This window comes from Falco naumanni, chromosome 13, assembly GCF_017639655.2.
Source record: "Falco naumanni isolate bFalNau1 chromosome 13, bFalNau1.pat, whole genome shotgun sequence".
Taxonomy (NCBI): Eukaryota; Metazoa; Chordata; class Aves; order Falconiformes; family Falconidae; genus Falco; species Falco naumanni.
This window is the reverse complement of record NC_054066.1, coordinates 16,074,080-16,090,077: the sequence shown is the minus strand read 5'-3', so window position 1 is coordinate 16,090,077 and position 15,998 is coordinate 16,074,080. Positions and strand designations below refer to the sequence as shown.

Here is a 15,998-nt window from a genome sequence, read left to right as displayed (position 1 = left end):
AAATGCCCAGAGCATACTTTGAGGGAGCTTCCTGATAACAAGAATGTACAATATGATTCAATTCTTGCTTAATTACATAAAGGATGATTTAAAAACTCATTTATTTGAAAAGTGCTTGGCATGGCAAATCCATTTAAAATGACACACAAGAATAGTAAATTAAAAATGCAAACAGAACTGAAGATTAAAAAGGGAGAATAAACCTAATATGCTGCTTGTAAAAAAAAAAAAAAAATCCCCCCAGCCTAGCCTATTAGGATGTAGATTGTTTCAGTATAAAATATTCAACAGGCAGATCTGTGATTTTCAAAACCCAAGATTTTAACTGCATGCTGCTCTGGTCATTTAAGAAGGCAGCTCAAATACAGTGGTAGCAAGTGATCCATTTTGCAATTGCACATTTTGCAAATGCCACTGTTCAGGAATCTTTGAAGCAGAACAAATTGCACTTCTGCAGGTAAACCAACCCTACCAGTTCCTGAAGTATTCAGGCTCAGCTGAGATTCAGTCAAGTCTCAGTTTGCTTCTTTTAGCGTTGCAGTAGCTTCCATGAAATCAAATCAGGGTTTGTGTATGTTGCAGTGCTTCAGTACAGTTCTGAACAGAAAACTGCATTAGGAAACTACTAGCAAAATGTAGCAGCTCTGAAAGCATTAACTGCAGGATTGTGGGCTTACTGGACATGGGGAAGGGCTGATGGAAAATGGAAACATACAGCCAAAAAAAGCAGCTTAGACTGCTTGCCCTCTTCTTTATACTGTACCCTCATCATGCACTGTTGGATGCTGCTGGGGACAGAGCCAGACAAATCTTTGGTTTGGCCCACTGGCTAAACTTTGGTGGAGAGGGGCAGCTTTACCAGGAACATCCAAGGATCTGCTGGACACTGACAATCAAACAGATACTTTAGAATCTGGAGCTGAGATCTGCCACATAGGATGCACAGGATGGTGGAGGATGAAGGACTGAGAGCAAATAACACAGTCTTGAAACCACAGACACTACAGGTGTTTTCACCCCAATTTCTTTCAGCTTGTCTGATCAGCTGTTACCCTCCGTTCCGGTCATCGTCTTACACACAATCTGTAGAATACTTAAGAGTTCTCTAGATCAATGATGGTAAATATAAGATATTATTGCAGGAAATCAGCAATATAAGAGATTTCATCTAACTGGATTCCTTCCAATTAATTAGTCTTCCTACTAACTACATACTAGGGACTACTTTAAAGATTAAAGTAGGCACCTACTGTTGTTCTAAGCAGAACAATGTCTGCTTCTTCCAGGCTGCAGCGGATGCAGTTTGCCCACACATCCCACTCTGGCTTCCAGTAAAACAGCAGCAGCAGTGCCCCACAGGACAAGATGTATCCAGCAATGCACAAGGCCTTTCGGCTGCTTTGAGTTTTGTAGCCAAATATCTCCTGTACAGCAAAGACAAGTTAAAAATCATTATTATTTCTCTTAAAGAATCACCTGAAATACCACACTTTCCCACCATCCACTGGTCTCCCATAGGCACTTTTTGATATGGTACACTGAAAAAACCAAGTCATAGAACTTGTATTTGGCTTCTTTACATGTCCTAAACATGACTAGAAAAACATCTTGCATGTTCCACAGAACTTTTCATCCACTGTCACAAAACTAGATTGCTATAGTCCGACCAAACCCCTAAAATAGTTGTATGTAGTTCTGATACTCAGTATGAGACACTATTAGGTGTGCGCCATGAGTTAGAATGGTATCAAAATATAGAGGCCCTAACCTTTAGGCCCCAAGTCAGGAACACAGATTTGCCTGGTCAGTTTTTTTAAGGTCCCTGGGTGAGACAGCTGAAGAACTTGAGTATGTCTGCACTAGGGGATGGAGAGTGGTGCAGACCCACTCCAGCAGCTGAGACTGTGCCTGCTTCAGAACCAGAACCGCTACTGCTGTCCTGCCATGGTAGTGAGCCTGCATTAATGCACCTACACCTTAGAGACTCCGTTAGTGTCTGTGCATAGTGCCAGATGACACTGCGTGACTGCACCACCTGGAGCTGTTGGCACAACTCAGAACAGACACAGCCTTTATAGGGCTGTTACCATCTTCCGTGATAGCTCCAGTGTGGAGATTTTGGACCTTGCCAATGTGCCATTGTCCTAATATCCCAAAATAATAATAACAACTGTTAGTAAGAACAACTAATGAACACTTGCAGAATGCTTTACATGTTCAGAGGGCCAAAGGAAGCTACTCATGCTAGCTGTATGAGTAGGTATTATTATTCCATTTTAAAGCTGGGGAAATTGTTATGGTGAGGCAAGGTGACTTGCCCAAAACTTCAAAGGGATGACTGTCAGCATTACCGTTTAAGAGCTGCCAGGTCTTGGTACCATGGCAAAATTCCCTCTCAGTAGGGCTAGCAGGGACTTGGTAAAGGTGAAATGAAATGTATACAGTGATTTTATAGAGGAGACCCAGCCCTGATCTAAGATGGGAGATTGCATGACTGCAATTACATAGCGTGACCAGAAGAATTTGCTAACACAGGGGTTAAGATTCCTCAATCTCCTTCTTCCTAGTGTATCTGCAGCAATTGTGCAATCTGCTTCTGAAGATCAGATATCTGTAGCCACAGATATTGCAAGACTCATTCATAAGGTGAGAAGAAAAGGCGATGTAATTGGAAGGATGAGTAATGCATAATTCCTGGTTCTGTGCTGGTGTCTTTGCTTGTTATGCGAAACGCAGGCCCTACCCAGTGGTTCCACGTGCTGCCTCGGCCTACCTGCTCTATGTCATTCTCCAAAAGACAGACTCTATCTTCCTAGGTAATCTCCATGGTGTTTCTAAAGAGAAGAAATTGGCAACTGTGGGGAAAAATTATGGTAAACTGGACAGGGAAGTAAGTGGCCTGCATTGCACAGGACCTGGTTATACCACCTGGAGATGCACACACTCAGCATTTCAAAGGTTTCAAAGGTTTCCATAATCTCTGAGCAACCCAGGAGAATAAGGCAACTCTGCAGCAGATAGAAGGAAGTTCATGGAGGACAGCAGATAGGCAAGATTGCTAGAAGGTTGTTGGTGTGGCAGTCATGCTATTAATATTCACATGCTCCTATAAATAGGTAAAGCACTCTCCATTCACTTCTGTCTAGTTGTATCCTTAACAAAAAGGTTCCAAAATTAGCGTCAGCACCAGCTTACAAAATAGTACATAGCAATGGCTTACTAGCAAGATCCAGTTGCTTGGATCCAGACTTTACAGCTTGTCAGCAAGGCAATGGAACTCCCAAGGAGATAGAGATGCCTAAGGGAAGAACTGTTAAAAGAACATGCCTTCAGACTTCCTCCAGTAAATGGCTGGACCTGGAATAACTGGAATAGTATTTTCAAATTGGGATGGGCATGAATATCAGGGTGGGGAAGAATGAGATTGCTGCCATGTGCACCTTGCTTCTGCCAGTGAATCATTCCTTTAATTTCCAGCTTTTGTGCCTTACACCCAAAGTCTGAGAAGTCAATAAGGCTGTAGTTAATGCAATTAAGAAAGGAGAAGGTGGGCACTCAGCACATGATTGACAGTCATTTGTTATCATCTGTTGGCAGAGTTCTCCACTGAAATGATGAATAATTCCCCAAGCCTGATATGACAACATAACCATAGAGCTAGGGCAGACCCTGTTCTTCTCTGCCTAGGAAACGATGCACCTATATATCAAAATATGTATGAGTCCCCCTATGCCTGCATATATTTCCAGGCCTTTTTTTTCAGAAGTTTCCTTTCAAAAAATTATTTGATTCCTTAGATCTCAAGACACTTCCCAAAACCAAGCATGCATCAATATTCCATATGTTGAAAACCACTAGAGAGGAAGACAAGCAAAACAGCTCAGCTGGAGGAAAATGGCCATGTTCTAAAGACATCCAATATGTTTCTGCTGGACCTTGCTTCTTCTCACAAGGGACTTTCCTGAGAGAGAGAGAGAGAGAGAGAGAGAGAGAGAGAGATACCCTTGAGCTGTTCTGCCCCAGTGCACATTCTACCCTATGAACACAGGTGTTGGTTCAGGATCATTGGTTTGTGTCTTGATGAATCTGACATTTCTGAATATAGGTGTTTAGGAGCTCTACAAGGAGTAAACTGCTTGGAACAAGGAGTAAAACTACAAGGAACAAACATCAGATGTTAACTGCTCTTTTGTATCTGGATGTCCATGCAAGAATCTAAAGCCATAGCAAAGCATTTCTCATGGTTTGGAAATGTCTGGAGCAGGTTCCCTGGGCCACATCATTCAGAAGTAAATCTAGGCAGGGAAAAAGACTAAGCTCCAAATCTGACTTGTGCCAAAGTTCCCTGGGCCAGAATTTCAATGCTTCAGAATAAAATGTTCCATTAGGTTAGGGTGTTTTTCCTGACCCTGTGCCTTCAGCTGGAAGGACTATAGCAATGAATGCTGCATTCATAAAAAGCATTTAGTATATAAATAACTCTTTGTTGAAACAGAAGCAGTATTAGTACGAACACTTCTCACTGGTCAAATAGGTCAACAGTGGAATTCTTCAGAAGAATTCTCAAAACTATTATCTTCTCCAAAAAAAAGGTGAATATTAGACCCACAACAGAGGTATCCATAATGTGCATGAAGAAGGGGGGAAGAGGCACACAGATGATGCAGGTTTCTCAGGTTTTTTTAGCCACGTGAATGCCTTATAGTAATTAGGGTTTGGAAATTTTTCAAGCTTACTCAGGATTCACTAGGCCTATACTACAAAGATCTCCAAGCAAATGCATGTCCACTATGGCAAACAATACTTCCAGGGCTGGCAGAAATCCTGGTGTTGATGTCACCAGTAAGAACATGTCTGTCAGGTTGGGTTTATGTTGTTAAGGAAAAGAGAATAACTTTTGCTGGGTTGTATTTCATTGCACAAAGACACTCTGCTGATGAAGACATGCTTCTTTTGAAGATGGGTCTGATGAATACAGATTCACACCTTGACAACTTTTCCACTGTGTGAGCAGGTTTTTAGGGCTCAGTGTGTGCATTTGGCATATGCAATGTTACACAGCCAAATAACCTGGGTTCTTGAGGGCACCAGACTTGATGGTGGAAAACAAAGCTAAGATTAGCTATCTGGAAGACTCCAAAGGGCTTCTCATTACCTCACAGGAAGTAGGACTGTCTACAAGAGTCTGATATGCAGGGCTCACCTAATCTTTGTAGAATAATTTTTAGTAAATTGTAGTGTACCGTAAACCTTTGTTTCTTCATCTATTAACATCCCCTTTCTCTTGAGACTCCCAACAGTCAGAACAGTGACTACACCAAATTGGTTTAACTTGTGAGTAAAGGGTCTAGGGAGGGTCCATGGATTATTGGATAGAAAAAGCTGCCAGATTTGCTCAGCTGGCAGAAAGCATACTTATTCCAAGAAAGGTTCTTAGCTGCTTTTACAATAATACAAAGCCGGTACTCAAGGGCTTACCACTTAGTGTCCAGCAAGTCCTTGTTACTTATGTTTAAAAGGAAAATCACCTGTAACTGCCAGGTCATCCGCAGAGCAGAATTTAAATGCAAAAGCCAAACAAGTTCAGGCTCCCTTTTCTTCAGTGAAAAAAAGGCCTGTAGCTACCAGCAAGGAGCCTAAACAGTGGCTGTGAACTGTCATATTTCTGGCAACCCAATCACCGGGTATCCTATTACGAGCCACCTGTTGCTATAACAACAGAAAATAGGATTAGACTTGAAAGACTGGTTAAGATTCACAAGGAATTTAATAACTGAATTTCATTCTTACCAACCAGAACCTGCTTTATCAGAGGTTTCTTTCTGTTCCCTCTGAAGCCAGTAGTAACATTCATTACTGTTCCATTAAGAACGAGGTTGCGCCTTTCAGAATCTATCTTAATTTTCAGAGTTACATTTTTCAAATTAAAAATATATAAAATTCCTGGATCATATTCCCTTCAGAATTTTGGCATCCTAAATGAAGCAGACAGTTGCCATATGCAGTGGCAAACCTGGGTTGACCAGCTGACTAACTACAGTTGTCCCATTCCTTCAGACATAAGCAAGTGGGGAACACATAGTTAAGACAAGCTTCTGGCAAATCCTTCCTGAAGCAGCAGCCTCTTGAAGTCTATCACAACCTTTTGCACAGCAAGACTTATATTTTGCACCTTAGACTTTGTGCAAAGGGAATGATTAGTTCCGAGCTGTACAGAGAGGAGCATCAAATTGGCGGGGAACATAAAGCTGTGTTTTATCTCCCTCTTCCCATCTCATCAACAATAACTTCTTCTCAAAAACATCTTCAATCGGATCTTTCTGAAGGAAGGGGAGCAGGGCGGAAGGCAAGCTAATTCCTAAAATAAATCCCTTCCTATTAGCATACCTATTAGACCTCTCTGAGGCAAGCTGCTGTGTCCAGAGTGCTCTCACACTACTGAGACCTTTGCAGTACCACAAATGGTTATGAAGAGAGAAAGAGAGATTATCCCATGCTCTGAATATACATTGCTAAGTTTTAGCTGGGTATCAGATGAGTGAACTCTCATTCAAGGAAATGTGCTCCAGCTACATAAAGTAATCCCAAAGATGTACACAAGGATTTATAGGGTAGATTTCCTAAGTCAGAGTGATTATTCTTAAATATAGGACTATCTAGCATCTCAGGTGTACCAAGAAATGGAAATACTGAAGAAAACTTTGTATTTCTTCTCATTACAGCTCCTCAACTTTCCTTAGCAAAATGGACAGCTAGTTCAACACAGGAAAGCATTGTATGTCCAGAGTCCAACTGAACTATTTGCATGCTTTCAAAATTACTTGAACTATTTACTCTGGAAGAATTGACACCTGCAGCACTGTCAGCTGTTATGCTATTACACCAAGGGATATACACCAAGGGACATGATTGTGTTTGAGGAGTCAAGAACTGCTTGTTAATAATTTGGTTCAGATGGATTAAACTCACTGTTAAAAATAATGTTGAAGAATATTTTTCATGACTTAGAATTTTAAAAAAATGTTGCAGGGTCACTGAGACGTTATGTGCTAGTGCCACTTGCTGCAGATGCCAATAATTTAAAATACATCATGTTAACAAAGAAATAATGTCTGTACATAATTCTCTTATACTCCATGTACCCTCCTTCTCTCTTCTGCTTAAACACAGCCTTCTTTGTCTCTTTCTTCACAGTTTCTCTCACCTACATATTACTTTCTTGTTCTCTTTCACACAAATTCCCACACTAGCTGTTCTCTCTTTCTATACACATAGTGGGTTTTTCCTCATCCTCTTACAGTACCTCAGACACCCTCACAGGTATTTTCACCCCTTATACTCAGAACTTTTTTTCTCTCTCTTACACATATGTAAGAAGGACACATACATACCTGCCAAATCTAGCACAATTTGGCTATTGTTTTAGTTGCACCTACTACTCAACTGCTTTATCATTCTTTTTTCTATTATTTTAATTTGGGAATCCCAGGTGAATGAGCCCTGCTCGTGCTCACTGCAGGCACAGAGAGCATGGCAACTGCCAGACACCCTGGATTCACAGTGCAGATTGACCCAACACTGCGCACACACCAACCGAGCATGGAAAACCTCAGATTCACAGTGCAGATCCCCAAGCACCAGACTTACAGCATGTGCTCAGTATGATACTGGTGAGAAACAAGAACATTACTGGGATAGCTGGCTCCAAGCAAGCACAGTTTGGGTGTCACAGCAGTGCACAGCTGGAATTGGACACGCAGGGTACAGTACTGTGGCTCCACACAGCACCAGACAGGCTAGTTAAACCTAATTAGCTCAGGCTTAATTCTGGCATTGCTAGTGACAGTGCCAGCAGTGGCAAGAGAATGACGGGGTGTTTATGGTCCTAGAAGGACAGGGGCAGGGTGGAGCACAGATAAAACCAGCAGCCGTTTGGAGCTGGGGAGCAGTGGCACATCAGCACCAGGGCTAGAGCCAGAAGCGGGTGTTGCGAGCAGGTTTAGTAACTCGGCAGCAGAGCCAGTTGGGTTCTGCATTGCACTGCGCTAATTAGTCCCCACCCTCAGAGCCAGTGCCTTGCACTTCCTGCAGCTCTCAGTTCATGCTGCTGGGTGACTGTGTACCGCATTCTCCAGCACATCCCAGATTACCCAGGTTTGCGTTACGCAAAATATGACATCTCCCCTCCAGAGGAGAGAGCAGAGAGCTGACTGAAAATCTACATTTGTATCTAGGGATACCAAATGTCTGTATTTTTCCATGACATGGTCTCTTTTTCACTAAAACAGAATTCTCAGTAATTTTGAAGATTTCTCCAGGATTTCTGGAAGTGAACGGTCATGTCAGCCTGTGAGTGAGTGTTCCACTAGCTTTGCTGGGGCTGTTGTACACCCAAAAACCCTACAGGCACTCACAGCAGAGCTACAGTGCCTCTGCAGCATGGGAAATTTGAGAAGCACTGCATTTATCAGCCATGCATGAGAACTGTTGCTGTACAGCTGCACCGTGGGTCTGACATCTCCAGCAGAATCCGTTAGATGGACAGAATGCATATGTGACTAACAGCTGACCTGTAACATGCAGCAATGCCAAAGCAGCTAAGCAGCACTGAATTTATTACAATTGTGCACTGTGCTTAGTATTAAAGAGAAGTGCCAGGCAGTAAATCAGGTACCTAGTGTAAACATAGGACTTATTTCCACATGTTACAGAATGCACGTGAACATACTCCTCACTGGAAAATTCTGGAAAGAAATATGGTAGTTCTGTACTTAGAAATCCAGCTTTACACAGGCACTTAGGTTGGAATAGTGTGAGCAATTCAACAGACTGCACTTGCTAATAATTTATGCAAACATAACACATGCTTTTAGGTTCCAGAGAAAGCCAAGGTTCCCAACCCTCATCTAACTGGAGCTTACCCTAAAGATTCAGCCATCAAATGGTTATGAACACTGCTCCAGCCCATCCCTCAAGTTCATAAAAGACCACCTCCACCTAAATTTATAATGCCACAACAATAATTTGTCAAGCCATACCTCGTTGGAGTAGAAAATTAATTAGATCTAGTGGACACATACAACCTTATTTTCTTTCTGCTAAAAAAAATATATCCCTTTCTAACTGTATGTTTCTGCTATGAGAACACCCCCATCACCTATAACTAAATTACAGACTGTAGTATACCACTGCACAACACGTGCCATCTGGTGCTCCAAGTTGAGAAAGACCTAGACAGAGATAGGACTCACCATCTCATTTTCTTCTCCCTGGTTAAGCTGTGCATAATGGTTCTTGGCAGGATTTTCCCCCATGAAATGACCCTCTGGAGACTTCCTAGAGCACCCTCAGGACAGGTCTTCAGCATTGTGTGCTTGAACTTCCACACTGAGGGAGTGCTCTAAGTACACACCTTCCTTATAACTCTGCTGATGTTTGAAGAATGGAGCTCCTCCCTCTCTGTGGGGTAGCAGGTAACAGTCATCCCTCCTCCCTTCATTCTGTTGTCGGATTTTTGCGACTGCAAGGGAACATGCAAAATTCACTCAAAGACACGGCAAGAAAGAAAAATTTAGATCTCACAAGTGTTTGCCACAATATGACTCTGAGTCATAACTGATAGGTGCAATCAAGCACTGTTGTCATGCAACTTTCAGGGGAGGGCAAGAGGGGAATATTTTTCTTTGAGAGATTACCGAATCACTGGAAACCAGGAGTGTGTCCAAATGAGAAGGAAAATAGGCGTTGCTGTTGTTAACCCTCTTAGTAACCAGCCTGAACTAAGTGCCCAGCTGTGATCCCCACATATGCTTTGAAGAAAAATTCAAACTCTGGCATGTTAAACAAGGGCCTCAGTTTGTGCAGGTGAATTTATGCACACATAATATGTGTCAGGATGCAGCCATGTAGGATCTGTAATTCATTATTAAGAATCTCATCACAGAATGTCTTCTGACCTTACTATATAGCTTTGGAGAATATCATTGAGGTTATTTATTTACTCCTGAGGGGAAACTGGAATTCGTTGCTGATGTTAGTGAGCTGGATACAAATGTCTCTGACCTCCAAATCAGGTGTCAAAAGGAAGCTGGCACAAAAAGAGCACTGAGGGTTTTATAACCTCCTTTTTTTTTTCTATTGTTGGGCTGCATTTGTGTATTAGTCTTGTGATTCACTCTCATTCTCATTATTATTTCCTTGTCCTTCACTACTTTTAAGTTACACACCAAATATTTTAGGAATTAGGTCAGGAAAGGCACACCTGTTCTTCAAATAAATATGTCAAAGAAACTGAAATATTGTTTCTAGAGTGACTGAAACATATCAAGAGGTGCCAAGTTAGTTTGTACTTATTAGCCTTTTACTTCCCTGTGGCATGGACTTGCACAAGTCCCAGACATTTCAAGCACCAGGAAAGACCATTGTCTACCCTGCAGTGATCAGGCTCAGAGAAATTGAAATGGTGGAAACAGAGGGAACAGAGAAGAGAAAATGAGGGAGTTAGGTCAATTAATAAAAGTTGTCCATTGCTAATAATGTGAGCCAGTCAAAGATCTGCTAACCAGATGTGCATGTACGCACAGCACATGGACAGCTATGTGTGTAAAATCCTGGTGCCAAGCAGTTTGCGTTGAAGCTGTTTGATATTCACACCTAGCACATTTTCAAAAGGAACCAAGACCAGAGGCTGGACAGAAAAGGATATAACTACACAAAGTTAAGGGTGATTGGCTGCAAAAAGATCAAGGATAAGGTGCTCCCCATACTGCAGCTTCAGTGTTACTCCTTCCCCCTGCTGCAACTCTGAGACTAGCTTTGAGCCTCTCAACTTTTCATTTTGCTCTGAGACCCAGAAACAAGAATTCCAGTTATTACACAAGAATCACAATTTTGAATTAATAATTAAAAAGAAATAATGTAACAAGGTCCATTTCTGATAACCCTGATTATATGGGGAAACCGAGCATTGCCATCTAAAAGCTATAAAAGACGTGAAACAACTGCAAAGGTACCATTTCCAAGGCAGACTGATGATTTGGGGAAATTATTCATCACTTTGGGAGGTGCCAAGGGTGGAAAACAGGAGTGCCACACACATTTTTTCTGCCTGGTCAGCTTTTGCTGCTTCCCCAAATGTCAGCCTTGCTCTTTCTAGTGTCTGTAGAAGACTAGGGTGCACTAGGGGTCCTTGGCTGCCCTTTCACAAGAGAAGAGAGATGACCTGCATGCAAAGTATCCCACCAAACCTGGGTATCCAGGGAAGAATCAAGGCTCACCCAGTCTAGTGACTATTCATAGTCTTAGTCCAGCTCCTGTTGACAATTTCTGCTCCTACAGAATATCCTCATTAGGGAGATTTGTATCTTCACAACTGAAAACAAAGAAAAAGCAGATTAAAGGTGTAAAACGTTCAGCATTTCCATAATTTTTCAACCTGTCACAATATTCCAGCAAAATCTCCTAATCCAGAACAAATGAAGATGGTGGAACTTTTTCATTTTCTTGAGCAGGTTCACTTTCTCCTGGAGAAAATACCCCTGTAGCACCCTAAATTGAAACCGTTAGGTATGTGATGCCCTCTACTGTCCAAAGTAAGAATTACATATTAGGTTATAAATGCAGTTACTTTTATCTTGTCCTATGGAGTACTATCATTCTTGGTTTAAAATTGAAATTTGCCTAAACCCCCAGATATAAATCATAAAAATAAACAGTCAGGTTAAAATACAAAAGCAAAAGTAAGATTTATAATAAAGATAGTTCTTTAATTTATAAATAAATAATCTAGAAGCGAGCAGAGAAAATAATGTGCCTCACCTCATCCCTACAACTTTTATCTCAGTCCTGAAAATACGTGTATGTATTCTCTCATCCTTGAGCAACTTGCTTGGAAAAATGCCACTATATAAACAGAAGCCTGACCTATAAACCACCCCAATTCTCTCTTTCTGGTTAGTTCAGCCCATGATTCCCAGTCCCGGGCAGATCACAGAAAGGATGTTGTGAACCAACTGGTGACAGTCCACAGGACAGCACAGAGAAGAATGACAAAAGAGTCAGAAAACATGGAAGAGGGATTTAGGGTTGTTTAATCTAAAGACAAGGAGACCGAGAAGAGCCATAGCAAGTTTCCAAACACGTAAATAGAGAAAACAATATTCTCCATGTCCACTGTGGATGGAGTTAACTTGCTGCAAGAAAAATTCAAACCAGGCACAAGTGAAAACTTTCTATTAATGTTAGCAAGCACAGGCATTGCCAGGTGAACACTCCAACACCTGTTGTCTTTATGGACTGGTGAGGCATGCACCTCAGAAATGACACAACTAGAGGTGATCCTGTCTGAGGGGAGATAGTCACATCTGCTGAACTCTGCCAGGTCCTCCTCTGTCTCCCACTTCCATGTGGTCCTGCCGGCAAAGAACCTCCCAACAGCTCACAGAAGCCCATTTGGACGCACCTTGTGTTTTCCAGCTTTCAAGACAGCCCTGCCACCCATTTCACGCACTTGAGCGCAACAACAGCTGGGAACTCATCTGGCAAGCTTATTTAAGTTGGGCGGAAGACCCCCGCGCAAACCCAGGCCTCCAACCGGGGTGGGGCCTCACCACCCTCCGCAGCCCTGACCCGGGCCAGGCCGCCCGGGGGGTGCCCCTGGCCAGCGCGGGGGCACCGGGGTGAGGCGCCGAGGCCTGGCCCTGCCCTCGCTGGGGTGTGAGGGGACACACAAGGCTCGGCTGCGGAGGAGCCGCAACCCCTCCCCGCCTCTCCGCGCCTCCTGGCCGGGCAAGCCCCCAGCGGTGCTCCCTCAAAACCCTCCCCCTGCCGCCGCCGTGCCCGGAACCCTTGCGCGGAGAGGCGCGGTTTCCAGCCGGGCTGGCCGCCACGGACCGCAGTGGCCGGAAGCGGCGGCAGCGCTGTCAGCCCCGGGGGCCCCACCTGCCCTTGCCCGCGGCAGCCCGGGGTGCCAGGCGCGGCGGCGGAGCCCTGGCCGGCGGCCGCGGTGCGTGCGGCTCCTGCGGGCTCCTCCCGGCCGTTAGAATGTGGCGGACACGGGCGGCGGCGCCTTGGTGAGCGGGGCGGGCCGTGGCAGGGGTCAGGGCGGGCGCTGCGGGCCGCCGGCGGGCCTGCCCCCTGGGGCGCGGCGGCTGTGCGGGGTGAGCGGCCGCCGGAGTCGCCACCCGCTTGCGACCTCGGGGCCTCTGGCCCAGGCGCGGTGTTGGTTGCAGCGCCCGTCCCGGCTAAGCAGGCCCTGGGCACCAGTGGGAGCGGGGCTGCCCGCGGGTGAGGCCGGGGCCGCCCGGCGGGTCGGAGTGCCAGGTTGGGGGTGGGGGGATGTGAATGGCGTAGGGGGGAGCGTGAGGCTTGCCGGGGTGCGGCTGCTGCTCCCAGGCGGGGAAATTCCTCGTTCTTCAGCTCCCCAGGGGCCTGGGGCTGCGATGTGAAGGGAGCTGGGGCTCCCGCATTCCTGCCCTAGGGAGCTCAGGCCAGCTTCGTGTCCAGACGATGGCCCTCCCCAAGGTGCCCTACGTCCCTCCGGGGTTTGACAGTTCTGCACAGTTCCGGACAGGAGTGGCGAAACTGAACGGCCGGTAATCTCATCATGTTCCGAGGCAGATTTGGGAGCAGCAGTGCAAAAATAAACGTTACCTAGTGCTGAGCAAAAAAGAAAATACCACAGTGCTTTTTGTTGGGTTACTTTTGAAAGACTGCTTCACGCTCACAGTGAATATATATGTATATATACACAAATGTATATATAAACTGTCTTTCCAGAAAATTGTTCACAGCAGAGGTGGGGATTTTTTGAACTGTTAAACTGGAGCAGTATGTGTAAAACGTTATGTACAATTTCAGGTGGAATGCTTGGCTATCAGTAGTAACAGGCCACTTTTCCTTAAAGTTTTTTATGAGGTATCTATAATCACACTGCGATGCAAGTATAGTCAGGTTGCAGGCCTGTAATCAAGCAGATTCTAACGGCAGAGCTACTCATGTCTAGAAGGCTAATTTTTGTTATTGTTGTTAAAAACAGCTTTCCAGAAGCTTTAAATATGGAACTCATTAAATACTTCATTTAATAGCATTGTTTTGACACCCTTTTCAGTCTAACTGCACTATACATGGAAGACCTTAAGGTGATGATTTTTTTTGTCAATATCAGTTTTTAGTAGTGAGAGAAGATGGAAGTTTTGTTATAATGATGGAGTAGTGGAGTTTTTAATGAATTTTAAGATTTTATATGTACAATTAAAGCAGGTAGGGTTTGAAATACATGATAGCGCTCAAAAGGCAATTGTTGTTGATCAAGTGGACAGCAAGTTGCCCATGAGCCAGCAGTGTGCCCTTGTGGCCAAGAAGGCCAGTGGGATCCTGGGGTGCATTAGGAGGACTGTGGCCAGCAGGTCAAGGGAGGCGATCCTCCCCCTCTACTCTGGTGAGGCCGCATCTGAAGTGTTGCGTCCAGTTCTGGGGTCCCCAGGTCAAGAGAGACAGGGAACTGCTGGAGAGAGTCCAGTGAAGGGCTACAGAGGTGATGAGGGGACTGGAGCATCTCCCATGTGAGGAAAGGCTGAGAGAGCTGGGCATGTGCAGCCTGGAGAATAGAAGACTGAGAGAGGATCTTATCAGTGCATACAAATATCTTAAGGGCAAGTGTCAAGAGGATGGGGCCAGGCTCTTTTTAGTAATGTCCAGTGACAGAACACGGGGCAATGGGCACAAACTGCCACACAGTAAGTTCCATCTGAATATGAGAAAAAACTTCTTTGCTTTGAGGGTGACAGAGCACTGGAACAGGCTGCCCAGAGAAGTTGTGGAATCTCCTTCTCTGGAGATATTCAAAACCTGCCTGGATGCCATTCTGTGCAGCCTGCTCTAGGTGAACCTGCTCTAGCAGGGGGTTGGACTAGATGATCTCCAGAGGTCCCTTCCAACCCCAACCATTCTGTGATTCTTGCCATAACAATTTGTGGTGAAACTCTGTTTTTCTTCAGTTTAAACATACAGAATGCTGTAAAACACAGTGTATTTTAAAAGAACAATCACAGAGAAGAAAATTACATAATACTACAAAATGCCTTTAACCTAGGTGAAGACTAATAATGAAAAGTGGCTGCCATAGTATATTAGTATGGTCTCTGCTGAAAAATATTGAATATCTGTGCAATGTTAGTGACTGCAAAACAAAAGAAATAACAGCTTGGTCATCAGCTTGCTGTGTACAGGCTTGCCACACCCTGATTTAAAAAACTGTCTTCAAAAGCAAGATACTAAATTCTGTAGTTATGTAGCCACTTTTGCATTGGTTCCATTTGTGGTTAATTTCTGAACCTCTTGCAATTCCATGTCAAAGAGGAGAAACTTGTAACTCTTTAGGGATTATTCTGCTCCTGCTTATTATCCTCTTTCTAGATACTAAGTTCGTTATTGCAAAGGCACAGACTTCTAGATAGCTTAGTGTAGCAGCAAGAGAATACCCTTCAAAATCATAGTGACTTTTATGAACATTCATAACCATCAGTGGGATTCCCTTTTTTTAAGCTTTTCATTACACTGAAGGAAACTTTTAAATGTAGTTCATCAAGAGAATTGGTCTTTTAAGAGAGGAAAATGTCTCAATTTGCATAATCCTGATTTTTAACTTCCAAAAGCTCAAAAGTGCTTTTGTAAGTCTTCCACTTCCTTGGACATTAAGAATATGTCTGTCATGGACAATGTCATCTCTAATACATGGAAAATCCCAAGGCAAAGAGCTCTGTAGAGCATGTTTATTAGAAAATGCTGTAATATTTTCCACTTTGTATGATGCACTTACTCTCTTTTAAGATCTGTTAATTTAAAATTATTTAGGATTACATGTGGAATGATTTGCCTTCTCAATCTCACTTTCAAAGTGAAGCACTTTTTTATTTGTGCCCTTGTAAGTAAATGCACTCGATAATGTTGAAAACTCTGAAAAAAGCATCAAGGGACAAGCGTTAATTTCAAGAACTGTA

The 15,998-nt window shown here is 43.7% G+C and overlaps 2 protein-coding genes across 6 annotated transcripts in view; one reads left to right on the top strand and one right to left on the bottom strand.

The window, feature by feature from the left end:
* Positions 1 to 12,748, bottom strand: part of ATP13A4 (ATPase 13A4) — a 51,223-nt gene extending 38,475 nt beyond the window's left edge. For 2 of the 4 annotated variants that reach the window (XM_040613117.1, XM_040613119.1), the window contains exons 1-4: positions 12,461 to 12,747; positions 11,277 to 11,371; positions 9,413 to 9,520; positions 1,251 to 1,424 (exon numbers count right to left, since the gene is read on the bottom strand). In XM_040613117.1, the coding sequence (XP_040469051.1) occupies positions 1,251 to 1,424; positions 9,413 to 9,499 (261 nt within the window). In that variant the 5' untranslated portion in view covers positions 9,500 to 9,520; positions 11,277 to 11,371; positions 12,461 to 12,747. Of the gene's footprint in view, positions 1 to 1,250; positions 1,425 to 9,251; positions 9,521 to 11,276; positions 11,372 to 12,460 lie in introns of those variants that run through there. The other 2 variants (XM_040613120.1, XM_040613118.1) reach the window with 2 other exon arrangements.
* A 161-nt stretch (positions 12,749 to 12,909) lies between these two features.
* Positions 12,910 to 15,998, top strand: part of OPA1 (OPA1 mitochondrial dynamin like GTPase) — a 53,814-nt gene continuing 50,725 nt past the window's right edge. For both annotated transcript variants that reach the window (XM_040612524.1, XM_040612521.1), the window contains exon 1: positions 12,910 to 13,070. In XM_040612524.1, coding sequence (XP_040468458.1) covers positions 13,042 to 13,070 — 29 coding nt within the window. In that variant the 5' untranslated portion in view covers positions 12,910 to 13,041. The remainder of the gene's footprint in view (positions 13,071 to 15,998) is intronic.